The sequence below is a fragment of the Galleria mellonella genome, unplaced genomic scaffold, assembly GCF_026898425.1.
Source record: "Galleria mellonella isolate WM207_F2 unplaced genomic scaffold, CSIRO_AGI_GalMel_v1 utg266, whole genome shotgun sequence".
NCBI classification, from domain to species: Eukaryota; Metazoa; Arthropoda; class Insecta; order Lepidoptera; family Pyralidae; genus Galleria; species Galleria mellonella.
The window spans coordinates 3,483,394-3,500,047 of record NW_026442061.1 but is presented as its reverse complement, the minus strand read 5'-3'; the positions used below and the strand labels follow the sequence as shown (position 1 = coordinate 3,500,047).

General features: G+C 33.4%; 2 protein-coding genes across 5 annotated transcripts in view; both read right to left on the bottom strand.

Moving 5' to 3' along the window:
• Positions 1–16,654, bottom strand: part of LOC113516252 (stress-activated protein kinase JNK) — a 169,882-nt gene that overhangs the window by 88,439 nt on the left and 64,789 nt on the right. The window lies entirely within an intron of this gene.
• On the bottom strand, positions 13,276–16,593 carry LOC128200770 (uncharacterized). Its single transcript, XM_052895245.1, has 2 exons — positions 15,997–16,593; positions 13,276–15,472 (listed from the first exon to the last, which is right to left on the bottom strand). Exon 2 carries the CDS (start codon positions 15,465–15,467, stop codon positions 14,481–14,483), a length of 987 nt encoding a protein of 328 aa, XP_052751205.1. The 5' UTR covers positions 15,468–15,472; positions 15,997–16,593; the 3' UTR covers positions 13,276–14,480.

Genomic DNA, 16,654 nt, shown 5'->3' with positions numbered 1-16,654 from the left:
GCCTTTGTACATTATGTTTATAATGAATTGTAAATTAAATTGAATAAAGAACCTTGGACTAATTGTTGTACAAGTAGGTATGATAGTGCTGTATAATTAAAAAAAGTATCTTTTACAAATTAAAAATATATAAAATTAAATATCACTACATTGTATAAAACAAAGTCGCTTCCCGTCTGTCCGTCCCTATGTATGCTTAGATCTTTAAAACTACGCAATGGATCTTGATGCGGTTCTTTTTTAATAGACAGAGTGATTTAAGAGGAAGGTTTATATGTATAATACATGCATAATATAGTAGAGAAACACTGATAATTTTAGAGGTTTCTAATGTGATGTGATGTAATGTGCATCCGTGCGAAGCCGGGGCGGGGCGCTAGTATATTTGTTTATTTATTTAAATTTGAAAGGCATATCAACAGTGCAAATACAGACATTAATTTAAATTGATATACAGAGCTTGCATATATATATTATATATATATATATATATATATATATATATATATATATATATACTGTATTGCACTTGTAAATTACATTGTTAATGCAGTTATAAATGTTGTGAGCAAGGGTGGACTTATCTCTGACAGAGATCTCTTCCAGTCAACCCAGTACAGTGAGAAAGCATTTCGTTAGCGGGCAGCTAAAGTGCTACAACTATTAATACATAAACAAATATACAAATAAACAGTTAAATGAAATATTAATATATATTAAAATATTACATAAATACACATACTATAAATAAATATAATACCTGTTTACTTAAATAATAAATGTTAAAATAAATTAATATACTACCTGCATTAGAGATTTAATTTACTGACTTCAAGATTTGAGAATTCAATTAGAAATATGAAAAACTAAGATGATAATGTAAGGATAATGTAAAGAAATAAACACGGTAACAATATTCGTAGCGTCGTAGTAAGCTACGCGGCGTAGACGTGTCGTAGTTACTACGCCGTAGCTTATGAGCTACGAACACTAATTACACATATGGTAATGAATAAATAATTTACCTGCACAATGCAGTTATATACTCATGTTCATTAGTTTCTATATTGTGTTTATAAATTGTGAGATAGCAAATTAATATGTCATTAGAATATGGAATAATTATCTGAATTATTGATACACCATGATCTACAAGAAAAACCGACTTCAGTCGTGGCTAAAACAGTTATTTTAATTAAAAAATTACTAAACTAATTTTGATAGCATGTCTATGGAGGAGGAGTCTGCCAGAGGGAGACATTGTACAGAAGTCGATTGCTTGGGTACCTCTGTCCCATTCGTGTTTCAACCGTGAAACAGTTGTGTTTGCATGGCTGTGTTTCGGTTTGAAGGGTGGGATATGGCGTGAATTTACTGGGTACAGAGGAATAACACCTGAGTCCTCAGGAATGGCAATGCATGGGGGTATCATGGGTGAAACAGTATACTCTATTATGTCCATGGTACTGCTCATGTCTATAGGCGACGGTTACCACTTTCCATCAGGTGGACCGTCAGCTTGTTTACCATTCTAAGTTGTATAAAAAACAATGGAGCCAATCTAAGTAATATATAATAATAATAATAAGTACATCCTTTCAGATAAAGAAAGAATTTTGCAAATCAGTCTACAGTTGACGGAGTAATGAGGCAACAAACAGAAAAAAATACAACCGAATTGAAAACATCCTTTTTTTTGAAGTCGCTTGAATTTGAATAGAAAATTTATGAAATAAAAATAAAGTGCTTGCTAACAAGTGTTTTTAATTTTCACTTCAATTGTGAATTGTAAAAAATAATTGAATTAACTGAGAAATTTCGACTTTTAATTAAAAAGGGAGAGTCTTACCCAGCAATGGGACACTACAGCCTATGTAAGAATATTTTTTATTCTGACACTAAATGGGCGAAAATATTATAAATAGTTGAACTCTTTATTTGAATCAAAAGATACACATAAATTCTTTAAATAGACAAAATTAAATACTTTTAAAAAACATGTTTAGAAACAACTAATCTTCTTTACGTTTTTCTTTATTATGTCCTATTAATATAATAAATGCAAAAGTATGTAACAAGAAAAATTTAACAAGTAAAAATCAAAGCATTTGTGGTTTGATTATTACTCTTTCACGTAAAAACTACGGAAGGAATTTGAACGAAATTTATTACGCGGATAAGGTATATCCTAACTTAATACACAGGATAACTTATGTAGTGATTGACACGGGCTGAACAGCGGGATACAGTAAGTATATAATAAATTCGTAACGAAGCCAAAACTATGCATTTGTGCGTAAGCATTGTGTTTAACCTTAAAATGAATAGAATTGTGTATAAATTTTTAACAATATATTGAACTAAATATGGACAAACAAATAGGCTATACAATTTAAAAAAGAAAATACCCCACTAAGGAGGTAAATTGATGTTACCCTCCAAAATTAAATTATTATACCCTTATAAATATATATTGATACTAGCTCTATTTTACAGCTTCGTTCGCGTGTATCAATACATAAAGTATCCTATGTATTAAGATAGGATATAACCGACCCATGTGCCAAATGTCATTCAAATCCGTTCAGTACTTTATGCGTTAAATAGTAACAAATATTCATTCCTCCATTTATATTATTACATGTATCACATCTCCATATTTAGAATTTATAGAATTTTTCATCGTGCCTCCCACCGAATTGTTTATAATTACTCCTCTCCATCCAAAGGTTGCAAGAGATCTCTTAGCGATAAGGCCGCCCATTGTTTTCTCATTGTGATTATTTCTTGTAATTGTTTATATCTATAATAAGTTTACTATTGTAATCTTTTAGAAGAAACAATAACGAGTATCTATCTACCTCGATATATACATCGATAAAGATAGAAATAAAGAATTCATTTCACATCAATTCGAATCGGTTTATTTGACATTTCATGAATAACACAGCTAATGATTCAGTACACGTACGTGTACCACTAATAAAATATATCAGAAATACAAATCTCGTTGCACGCACAGCTCGGGGTAACACAATCAATGGAAAATAGATCTGTCACCTGCACTCCCATCGCGATCGGCGGGGTGCTCGCGTCTCGCACACCATGTCGTCTATTTGTATGTAGATTTCTCCATGATTGGCGCAAACGGTCCCGCACAATTGTATTAAATCCACGTGATATTCTAAAAATGCACGTACTATATGGAATGGAGAAAGGTATCGCCTTCGAAAAGTCACTACATCTTTCATGGGGAACTGTACACGTTTTTTTAATAAACTTCCAGATGACGTTTTACATTTAAATGAAATAAAATTTAAGATATATATATATATAAAAAGGACTCTCTGTATAAAAGCATATTATAAAATAAATGACTATCTAAATGACAAAACTGCATGGATTTGAATATAGTATTAATGTGAATTGTATTGTAAATGTAATTATTGTATTTTTTTTAATCAATATTATTTTATAAAATAATTATTATAATTATAAATTGACGTATCATAAGAATCTGTAACAGATGTATATGAATAAAGATGATTGATTGATTGATTGATTGATTGATTGTATAGGTTACTTTTTCTCCCGGTCAGTAAACATGACCCGATCACGCGGACGAAGTCGCGGGTAACAATATTATATTACTTCTTCTATATTTATTTATTTTTTGGAAAACGTACAGCTGAATTACAGTCAATACATAATCAAATTTATATCTATGTTAAGCCATGAATCGTTTTCACATTTGCATATATATTTCCCTTTTTTTTCTTTTTATATATGTATTCTTTTATCTTATTTTTTGTATATGTCTATTTATGTCTGTTGTTATTTGTGTGCTGTAAGTAATGCAAATTAATTATATATCTATCTATTCAAAAGTTCAAATTTGGTGACATAATCATACAAAATAAGTACAAAAATAAAAAAAAAACTCAGTCGATATACTTGTGTTTACACAAACACACAGTATTTTTTTTTCTCACAATTAAAAAATGCTATTAATAAATACCGCATTCGCTTACATTCCGTGCAAATAGAATCATGAATAAATACAAGAGTTCATTCACCTCAACACAAAACCCTTAACTGACCCTTTTAACTGATATTATATAAATAACAAAAAGGGTAAAAATGTTAGATTTTGTATTAGCGTACACACCCACATCCAATTTATCACATGCAAGTGAATTAATGGCTGGGCAATGCTTCTATCCGATTTAGAAAAAAAGGGAGTTTATACTGTAAAAAAAAATATTATACCACGAATGTAGACTAAACCGTCTTTAAAAAAAACGTTCATGCTCACTTTTTCACTTAATCCGAGCAGTAAGTACTTTATATTATTCTCAATTTCGTGTATAATATAGTATACGTCATATATGTATAAGTATATTTGTTATTTATATACATGTATTCGTTTATATATGTAATTTTAGTATGTATGTATATCAATAATTACTAGTACCGCATTCGAGTATTCTGACATTTCCCTAAGGTTGACTGGGAGAGAATGCTTTTAGCATTAAGTCCGCCATATACACATATATGTACTAATGAATAAATACTCGTAAATAAATAAAAATATGGAAAATAAGCATACATCCTGTCTTATGGTAAATGGTTACTATAACCTATGGTCGCCTGTGTCACGTGCGAATTGCTGACTTTGAACAAACTTTAATATACCCTTTTTGAAGAATCCCATACTGTAGTGTCTAGGGAAAACCTCGGTAAGGAGCTCATTCCACAGCCCAAGCATTCGTGGGAGAAAATCCCTTTGAACCCGCACTGTACGTGACCATTTGGGTTCAAGCGTTTGAGGGTGAATTCCCTGTCGATGGCGAGCGGTGCGACGATAGAAGGTGGCTGTGGGCATCTTTTCAAACAATTTTTCAGAACACAATCTGTTATAGAAGCGATAGGACCTACAGAGGGAGGCAGTCTTGCCTTAGGCTTAAAGGCTCGGCTCATCACATCAAACGTGACACATTTAATATTTATTTATTAGTAAATTTTATATGAATTGTATTTATTAGTATTTTATATATTATTATACCAGAGGGAGACTTTGTACAAAAGTCGATTGCTTGGGCACGTCTATCTCATTCGTTGTTTCTACCGTGAAGCAGTTGTGTTTGCATGGCTGTGTTTCGGTTTGAAGGGTGTGATATGACAGTGAATTTACAGGGTACAGAGAAATAATACTTGAGTCCTCGGGAATGGCAACACATGGGAGATATCATGGGCGAAACAGGCTAAAAATAAGCCTCCACCATAAGCGAGGGTTTTGCCAGTAATTGCCACACTTGGCAGGCAGGTTGGCAATAGTGTTAGATATTGTCAATAAATTATATCTAACTACTTGGCTGCGTTTTCGAATTAAGTACAAGGATGATAGAATGTTACTAGGTAACGGTGTTGATAAAATATTCAATTATATATAATAAAAAAATTGCTCCATTAAGCTTCTAACAATAGAGCCTTGTGTGCCAAAAAGTCCGAAGCCTGATAAATAAACAAATTTACCACTACAGGGTCCACGTTAGAAATATTTAATCTCGCTCCAACATTTTTTATCGAAGCCTTTAAGTCGGTACGGCCCCTGTCGACCCCTGTTTTGTTGGCGGCCCTTTATTCCCTTCATGGCAAAAAACAACATTACCCGAACACTTTTAAAAGAGAAAGTTTACCGGCTTTACCGACTGAAATCTGATACTGTCTTGTACCTTTTGAAGAACTCTCAAAAAGGTCCTTAATATTATATTTTTTTGGGGCCATTTTTGTAATTACGTTGTCAATTTTGATAATTATTTTTCACAGTCGAGAAGATTTATCATCATTTCAGCTATTCATCGTCCAATGTCCACAAATGTGGTGGAACAATTATGGAATAGTAAGCCACACAGAACAGTTCTACCTATCTATCGACTTCTCGCAATAAATACTAGTAACAAGCATTTAAGTTAACCAAAATATCAACTGGGCGATTAGAGTCGTCAAGTAAATTTTGTCGGCAAAAATTGTGTATGGGGCATAAAAATTTTAGAAATGTTCAAGTGGGGCATGGCACAAAAAAGGTTGGGAAACACTGCACTATCTTATATAGATAAATCGAAGATATCTATCAATGTATGTACATATGTAATGTATATACATATTCCACGTATCCCTGACGTATTAATCAACCATGACACAACACAATAGTGGCCGAAAGTACAAGACACGAAACTGTGTTCATAATTTCCCGAGCGACGCGGACAATATTGTTTCGCATTAATATTAAGATGGGGGTAACTCGGCGATCACCTTATGAGCTCATTACCCCGCACTTCCTGCTGAATGTATGACGTCATACACATGGCACATTTAGGGGCATCGTGTAACGTACAAGTAATCTATTCTTATTATACTGCTTCCGGAACGTCTTGCTGTAATGTTATTCATACTTAATACAAGCATTAATATACATATATTAGATACCGGCGGCTGTTAGTAAAACCAGAGGGAGACTTTGTACAAAAGTCGTTTGCTTGGCTACCTCTGTCCCATTCGTGTTTCAACCGTGAAGCGGTTTGGTTTGCATGGCTGTGTTTCGGTTTGAAGGGTGGGATATAGCGTGAATTTACTGGGTACAGAGGAATAACATCTGAGTCCTCAGGAATGGCAACGCATGGGGGGTATCATGGGCGAAACAGTATACTCTGTTATGTCCATGGTACTGCTCGTGTCTATAGGCGACGGTTACCACTTTCCATCAGGTGGGTCGTCAGCTTGTTTGCCATTCTAAGTTGTATAAAAAAAAAACAAAATACATAAACAATATAGTCTATATTTAAATGTAATGTCGTCATTATAACGACTTACTGCTCGACCATAAATCCATCGACATATTCGGTACAAAATATTTGATATTTAGGAAGAACTTGTTTTCTATTTTGTAAAATACGATTGAAAATATGTTTTTTTTTTATATATATATATATAGTTTTATATTTTATATATTTATATAACATTTTAAGTATTTCTTTTTATTTTATGTGTTTGCTTTTAATGAATTACTCAAGCTGTGCACATAGTGTAATTAGATTATTACCTAGCCGAATCACAAATGTAATTATTACTTAAGTTTTTTATGGTTGTGATCTGTGATTTATGTGCCAATAAACTAAAATAAAAAAAAAAAATAATGGCATTATTGTATTTTACATATGTTTGTAAATCTGTATACCTAGATTATGAAGTTGATCATATAGGATTTATCTTCTTGTACCGTCCATTGTTAACTACCTATGTATTACGAAATATATAAACGAAATGAAATTAAAATAAATAGAATATTAAATAAAAATATATAAAAACAATACAAGCGAAATACTATAAAAAAAAGATAACCATTATAGTGTTGAATTAAATGTGAATTTATTTAATAAATTTATTCTTATATAATACAGTTCAAGTTACTTTAAATTGAATAACGCGCCAGACGTACTATAAAAGTGGATGAAGTAAAAAAACAGGGCCGTAGCTAGACCCATGTTTAAGATAGGGCAAAATATGGTCGGGCAGAAGCCATAATTCCTAACTTCGAATTAATAACTAATAATAATAATTAGAATTAGTTGCACCGACAAGAGGAAACTCTTAAATGAAAAAAAAAAAATTAATTAATAACTTCGAAAAAGCAAATCTGTCTAATTTTCTTGAGGCCTTTCATTTTAATGTAGGGCATCAGACCTTTTATGGTCATAGGTCATCATAGGCTACGGTAACCGCTTACCATCAGGTAGGCCGTATGCTTGTTTGCCACCTCAGTGGTATAAAAAGGTCAATGCCCCCTCACCCCTCTAGCTAACGCTATGTATGTAAGGAAAGACGCTTTAGAAGGCACTGTCTACCTCTCAAGGAGTAGCTGGCGTGAAGATAGATATATCGTATAAAAATAAAAACCAAACAAAATTAATATACATAGTATATTTTGCTCAATACATGATTGGAGTCCACGTTGCGCTCAGTAACTACCTATATAATCCCACCAATTCACTTAAGGCTAAGCTCGTTTATCGTAATCTCTTTTGAAGACTAAGTATTTTCTACTGGTTTTTTATACGTTGTACGCGTGTGTAATGTAAATGTACATCTATAAAAGCGTCATAACATTTACTTTTAACTTACTGTTATATGATGTTAACAATTTAAGGTTGGCAAACTGCGTATTGATAAATTTTTGTTTTTTTTATTTTTTTTTTTTATACAACTTAGAATGGCAAACAAGCTGACGGCTTACCTGATGGAAAGTGATAACCGTCGCCTATAGACATGAGCAGTACCATGGACATAACAGAGTATACTGTTTCGCCCATGATAACCCCATGCGTTGCCATTCCTGAGCACTCAGGTGTTTTTCCTCTGTACCCAGTAAATTCACGCCATATCCCACCCTTCAAACCGAAACACAGCCATGCAAACACAACTGCTTCACGGTTGAAACACGAATGGAGCAGAGGTACCCAAGCAATCGACTTTTGTACAAAGTCTCCCTCTGGTATTGTAACATATAACAAATAAATAATAAGTATAAGTAATTCAGTTGTGAATTGTATTGTAAAATAATTTTATTTTTTCTTTTTAAATAAATTATCATCATGACAATTTACAGCAAATTTATAGAAACCTACTTAGTTATATAAAAAAATGGAAACGACAAGGGTCCACTTGGCGAGGTATCGATCACTTAGATCCATCAGTGTTGTGGTAAAAACTACCAGTACAGATGTCCGGTCGTTAAAACAGATTGATTGATGCTCTATTCCTTTCCCATTGGGTTACTTCTGTCACAAACTGCCGCGTTACTCTTTACGCCAAGTAACAAATTGTCGTTTTAGATTTTTTTTTATGCAACTCTGAATGGCAAACAAGTTGATATCCCATCTGATGGAAAGTGGTAACCGTTGCCTATAGATATGGACAGTACCATGGACATAATAAAGTATAATGTGTCGGCCATTATATCCTTCATACGTTGCCCTTCCTGAGGTCTAAATTGTTATGTCTCTATACTGTACTATATATACCAGAGGGAGACTTTGTACAAAAGTCGATTGCTTGGGTACCTCTGTCCTATTCGTGTTTCAACCGTGAAGCAGTTGTGTTTGCATGGCTGCGTTTCGGTTTGAAGGGTGGGATGTGGCGTGAATTTACTGGATACACAGCAATAACATCTGAGTCCTCAGGAATGGCAACGCATGGGGGGTATCATGGGCGAAATAATATACTCTGTTATGTCCATGTTACAGCTCATGTCTATAGACGACGGTTACCACTTTCCATCAGGTGGGCCGTCAGCTTGTTTGCCATTATAAGTTGTATAAAAAAAAAACTCTATAATTTCATTGCCCACCCTTCAAACCGAAACACAGCCATGCAAACACAACAGCTTCACAGCAGAAACACGAATGGAACAAAGGTACTTAAGCAGACAACTTTTATACAAAGTCTCTTTCTAGTAAAATACTTTCTATAGTACCTACTTTAATATAAAATTATTTAATTTATAAGTTAGTACAATCTGTACTACGAAATAGCTGCTTTTAGAAATATTTCGAAAATAAAAAAGAAATTGTAGACATCTTAAGTGCCACATATATGAATTGTAGTGGATAGATACAGTGAGAGCTAGACCCGAAATGTACTTGATGTGGCTCCGCACAAACAACTGCTACTTCAAATCTGACAAACACTCCGATAAACGAGATGTCTCGTAGACGTATTGTAGTGAAAATAACTCAATTTAGTACAAATTATATCGATAAGTAGATTATGCTTCGCAATAAACAATTATTCTCTCTATTAAAAAAAAAAAAACAGGTTCAATAGTCATAAAATTAATAAAGAGCCAATATTGAAATGGGCCGTGTGATCCAGACAGAATAGGTCACGACTTCCTTTCTCGTGAGTGTCATAGAGAACTTATGTCCGAGAGATGGGCAGCAGCATCCCTCTTAAAACATCTCTAAAAACCTAATTGCTGTTGCCAACCCGCCTGCCCTAGCCTGCCAAGCGTGGCAACTACTAGCAAAACTCCCTTTATGGGAAAGTAATAAAATAATGTTCGAGAAATGGGCAGCAGCGTCCCTCTCAAAACATCTCTAAAAACCTAACTGCGGTTGCCAACTTGCCTGCCAAGCGTGGCAACTACTAGCAAAACTCCTCTCATGGGGAAGTAATAATATTCGAGGGATGGGCAGCAGCAACCCTTTTAAAACAACACTAAAGCTAATCCACTAATGACAAAATTTCCCAATAGCGGCCTGTATTTAGCAGTGAACATATAATGGCTGATATGATGATGATGATGAAGGGTAGACGATTAGTTTTAAACATCACTATACGTAATATAATTTATACAAAAATATTCCAAACGAATACCGCAATAATCATTCATTTTATATGATTCGTTCAATTTTAGTTGAGAATTTTAGAAACTTTTAACTTCGCAGACGTGTTTGTACAACTACATTACAAGCAAATTGCAAATTTCAGAAATTATCCACATTTCGAAAGTCGATCCTTGTGCGGTTTGAATTTAAATGGAATTCCATTCAAATTTGATTTAATATGTCAACTTAGCGAGTTTAAAGCTCAAAATGGTCGAATAAAAGAACATTCAATAGTTTTTTGAGCGTTGAATTTATTTTGAGTCTTTATGCGTAATATCAAGAGTTTAGAAGTAGTCAATTTGTATGTTACACAAAAATCATGTTATGAGCTTCAATAGCTGGTTATTTCATTAAAATTGGATATGGCGTGTATTTACAGGGTACAGAGGAATAACACCTGAGTCCTCAGGAATGGCAACGCATGGGGGGTATCATGGGCGAAAAAATATACTCTGTTATGTCCATGGTACTGCTCATGTGTATAGGTGACGGTTACCACTTTCCATCAGGTGGGCCGTCAGTTTGTTTGCCATTCTAAGTTGTATAAAAAAAATAAAAAAAAACATCTAATTCAGTCAAATATTACAACTGTTTACTCATAATAATTTAAGATCTTTTTCCAGATAAAATAATTTTGTAATATATAATAGAGGTTAAAGTATACTAGTAATAGAGTTAGATAATGATAGTTTCTCGTGGGTATCGTCAGAGGTGACTGTGGGAATTTAATGGTGGAAAAATGGGTAGCAGCGTCCCTCTTGAAACGACACCAAAGCCTTACTGTAGTTGTCAACCCGTCAGCCAAGCGTGGCAACTACTGGCAAATTTAAGACTAAGGGGGAGGCCTACGTTCTGCAATGAGCAGTTAATGGCTCATTTCACCATCATAATAGAGGGGTGATAAAAAAAAAAATAACTGACTTCAACTGTGACATAAATAGTTATTTCGATTTAAATTAAATAAGTAAGATAAGATAAGATATTTATTTATTTATTTAACAAAGTATGTTTGTATTAGCACAGAATTTATCACTGCTTCCTACACTAGGCCGAGCCTGTCCTGTAGGAAGCAGTACAGAAATAAATAAATAATACATTACTAATACTAAAATACTGAACTGATTTACATAACATTTCTATGGAAGCAATCTGAAGATCAATAATAAGAATTTTTCAAACCGAATAAAAATAACATTCTAAAGTCATACACAAAAATAATATAATCGAATTGATAACCTTCTAGTTTGAAATCAGTAAAAAAATTGATTAGACTTAAACAAGTATTTTTTTCTAAAAACTTAGTTATTTACTTACTAACGTCTGTTCTATATACCCTTGACCGTTTTTATTTCATAACAGCCTGAAAAAAAAACACAATCAACATCTGTCGTCTCACAAATTATGTAAAACGAAAATATCTCAGAAACGGCCAGCGAGGTTCGAAACTGAACTTTGTTTTAAACACATAGAATTCTTTTCACGACATCCATATTAAATTTAGCCATGGATATAAATAATGTTGAACTTAAATTACAGACACCTTTGGAAAGATTATGGAATGAACAAACTTAAAGTATTTTCAACGTAGCTTTCTTTACAAGCTTCTTCCAAAAGGAACTTTTTAGTTCGTCTCTATTTTTGTGGCTATGTTACACAGTTCTATCGCTGAATCGATTTTGATAATTATTTTATACTTAATATAGTTTATACAGGATGCACGAGAAATTATAAGCGGTACGTCAAATAAAATCAATTATGCATACCATATGGTCCCGGCATAGAATTAGCTAAAGAAATATCGAAGAGGCAACAATGGGCGGTCTTATCGCTAAAACACGATATTTTCCGGACAACCTTTGAATGGAGAAGAATAACAAATTTTTCGGACTTTCGGTTTGAAATCGGACCCCTAACGTCTGTGACAAAAGAAATCTATATAAAGCTGTGAGCCGTTAGAGATATTTATATCTACATACATTAAGTTATTATTAAGACAGAACTTGGCGCCAGCTGATGGAGTCTAGACTGAGTCCAAGTCTAGACAACGAACGTTTTGTTCACCTTGTGGACACGACGCCAGGGAAAGTCACTAGCCGATAGTTCATTTGCTATTAAAGGCTTTCACACCAAAATAGTGTAAGGTTGAAAAAAAAATTTATGTAACTTAGAATGGCAAACAAGGTGACGGCCCACCTGATAAAAAGTGGTAACCGTCGCCTATAGACATGAGCAGTATCATAGACATAACAGAGTATACTGTTTCGCCGATGATACCCCCCATGCGTTGCCATTCCCGAGGATTCAATGTTATTCCTCGGTACCCGGTAACTATAAATATTTGAATAATTTTGTATCTTTGTTTGTATAAGTTTTGATAAACACTAACTTTTGCTCGCGACTTCGTGCGCGTAGTTTTTCTGAATTAGACATAGATACTGCTCCGATATTAATATACCAAGTAACTATAAATATTGATTGCAGAAAAAAATTCAGCATATTTATTTTGACCCCTTTTTTCTCCTTTTTTTAGTCTTATTAAATTTCCGCTACGCTTTGACCAGACACAATTCTATTCATTCCTCTTGATTCTACGGTTGCCTGGAAAAGTTAAACTATTTAACGACAAGGTCGCCCATTATTGCCTCTTTACCTTGCTTCTATTTATTTAAGTAATAATTGAATAATTTTTATATAATAATGAAAACTTATTCACTTTAATAAAAAAGTGAATAAGATTTTATTTATTTATATATATACATACATAGTCAAACTAATATATATATATATATAAATTTTGATTGTATTCGTCATTTCAATATTAGATAATCAATATTTAATAAATTCTTAAATAAGCCAATATATACATAGAGTCAGTTAGTGTGATATATAAATAGAGATGGGCAATCCACCTGGGTGGGTTTAAAGTCTGGTGGGTAAAAACCGGGTGTTTTGGGTTTATTGGGTTTAAACCCCATAAACACCCAAATTTTTGGGTGTTTATGATTTTGTACTTCATCATCGTCATCTCAGCCGCAAGACGTCCACTATACTGGACATAGACAATATTATTATGCAGCCTACAGAATAAAAAACTTTTAATTTGATTTTGAGTTTATTAAGAAAGAGATGAAAGTAAAATGTAAAACTACAGTCAATCACTGTCAGATTCAGAGTTATTACAAGCGATGAATTGTATAGGTTCGATAGGCTCTATTTCGTCTAAACTGTTATGTTCATTTACTTGCTCAATGAAAGCTTCTAAGGTATTTTCTTCATTAAACTGAATGTCCTCGCATTCAGCTTTATGTTTAAGATTCCAGTTATAACAAATGAATGAAATTTTTTCAGTTCTTTCAGTTGTAAGTCGATTTCTTTTGTTATTATGTATGTAGCCTTGGATACTAAAGGAACGCTCAGTGGCTGCCGAAGTACAGGGAGCTGATAGAATACGAATCGCTACTTTGCTTAACTCAGTGGAACCACAAATACCTTTCCACCATATTAGGGGCTCAATGCTATCTAATGAGCTCCATACAAATCCTCTGGCCCAAAAGTTTTCTTTAGCTTTATAACACGCCAAATCTGCCATTACATTTGACAAACTTAAGTGTTGGCTTAAATTGTAGATAAACTCCATACCCTTAAGTTCTTCCTCTTGAGTAAGTTCGACTCCTAGAGTCCTGGGGTCTAGAATATATGCTGCAAAATGTATTGGCCTCATTGCCATATTGCATCTTGAAGATACTGATGTTAGAATCTGCTGTTTGCTTTCTTCGCTCAATGTCGAAATCTCATTTAATGCAAAACGTATCTTAGCTTGTACATCTCTAAATGTAATGTATGTGCGATGCAAACGATTCTGGTCGCTCTCTAAGTAAAATATGCTTTCAGTGACTGGTTCCAAAATACTTATACATTCCCCTGTCTTCGTCCAGAAATCATCACTTAGAATTAAATCTTTAATATCTCTTGAAATTACCACATCTTCTCTAACTGTTAATATTTGCAAAGCTATCTTATTTGCTTTCAAACTTTTTAACGAAATAACATGACTTCCCATCTTGTAGCACAAGGCAATTTTAGTGTTTGTGTAGAATCTTCACCCTGCCTTGATTTTATCAACAAGGAACTTAATCGTTGACTCCTTTTAACAGTTTTTATTATATTTATGGCTTGCATAATAAACACAGTTACTTCTTGTATCTTTACAATATCTTGGCACAACAAGTTAAGGATATGTGCACAGCAACCGAGAGGAACAACATGTGGATATTTGAGTTTTGTTAATTCGAATGCCTTTTGTATATTTCTAGCGTTATCGCCAATAAGTACAAGAAACTTATTTGCTCCATACACTTTCATTACTTTTTCAACTTCTTGGCTAAGGTATTCACTAGTGTGAGGATTACTTTCTGTATTCAAACTTTTAACGTATGCAGGTTGAGGTTTTGATATAAGAAAGTTTATTATTCCTTCATTTCTTAAATTAGACCAGCCATCGCACTGAAGGTGTAAGTAACTACAAGCATTTAGTTCCTCATTTAACTCAAAACGCATTTCTCTATATATTTTATCTAAGTATTTTGTCGCTAAAGCTTTACGTGAAGGTATTTTAAATTTTGGTTGCAATTTTTCGAAAAATTGTATCCATAAAGGATGTTGCACCATCGATAATGGCGTCCCTGTTACAAATATAGCTCTCGCTAATTCTGTTTTTATATGATCATCGGTGTCTTGAAACTCAGCATTTATTGTAGTGTTAGCAGACGACGAGGGGCTTATAAAAGAATAATTTGTCTCTATATCTGACAGTCCAGACATTTTGGTTTTGGACGAGCTATCTTTTATAAGTTTCATAGAGTCTTTTAATGTTTCTGGAGATTTTGGACAAGTGATAAGATGTTGAAGCATTTTGGCAGCATTACTGAATTTGTAGACCTTATTACAAAGCTTGCAAGAAACAGACTTGTTTGGTAAAGTACGGTAGTGCTCCCATATGCGTAAATCTTTAGGTCTCCCCATTGAACCTAAAAAAATGAACGATGATTAGTTGGTCTGACGAAAATTCAACAATAGAGTGCCTATTTTTTTACAATGATTATTTCTTGTTATTTACAATAAATTTATTAAAAAAATAATAAAATAAATACAAAAAACCTTTGTAAAATTACATCTCCTCGGAGGATTAAACGCAGACGCTAGTTTATTATCGTATTGTTCTGTATTTTTCTCAGCAACTTCTTTAATTCGATTAGGTACTTACGCATATTATGTTAAAAATAAATATCTAGTACACATCTTAGGCTATCCACCATTATTATCCAATGACGACTCTCAGCTAACTATGCACTATCATCCAAAATAAACGTGTATGGAAAATTTTATCCCAGTCGGTTGAGGATTGAGGATAATTGCATCAACATACGAACATACCTACATACTTTTATTTACATAACGCAAGCTAAATAAAAGCTTGTAATAATACATCTAATTTTAAGTTAAAATTGTTAAGTGATCATGATATAATTGTATCATTCAAAAATCCACTTACCTTTAATTATTTCTTGTTAAGTATAAATATTATTTCAAATCTGCTCCCTTAATATGCACTTTTTTACTGCTTTTCCTACCTAACACGTTACCAGGAAGTCACGTTACCAGAGTCAGAGTAATAGTGAACACGTTTGACAGTGATTGTCGTCGCCTCATATTCAGCGTCGACGAATAGGGGAATCCCCAGTCATAATGTATTGCATGCGTGGCGGTCTTACTTCAAATCCATAAACAAAGAGATAATTACAGAACTCGATACTAGATGGCGCTGTTTTTGTTTGAAGAAAGTTTGCGGGCTAAAATACATAGAATTTCATCAATGACTTCCACAAAGAACAACATTTCTGTTTTTTCTAAGTCCGTATCTCTTCCGTATATTTCATAAGATATAAGCTTGGGCTACATTGTTATGCAACGTGATTTTGTCGCTGTCTTGCTAGCAGGGTTGACAGATATACGATTTAAATCGTACTCATACTATTATTTGTCTATTTTTTAATGTACGATCGTAAAGATTATGATCGTAATTCGCATAAAAACATACGACTTTTTGGTTACCTGGCAACATTTTTATTATGAAACGAACATGCTCACATCATCAGTCACATGCAACAATTTATTGGGGATTTCCCCTTCACATCTGGCAGTCCTGCTTG

Bases quoted from the DNA above. Each gene is read 5' to 3' on its own strand.
- LOC128200770 (XM_052895245.1), bottom strand. From the start codon at position 15,467: ATGGGGAGACCTAAAGATTTACGCATATGGGAGCACTACCGTACTTTA.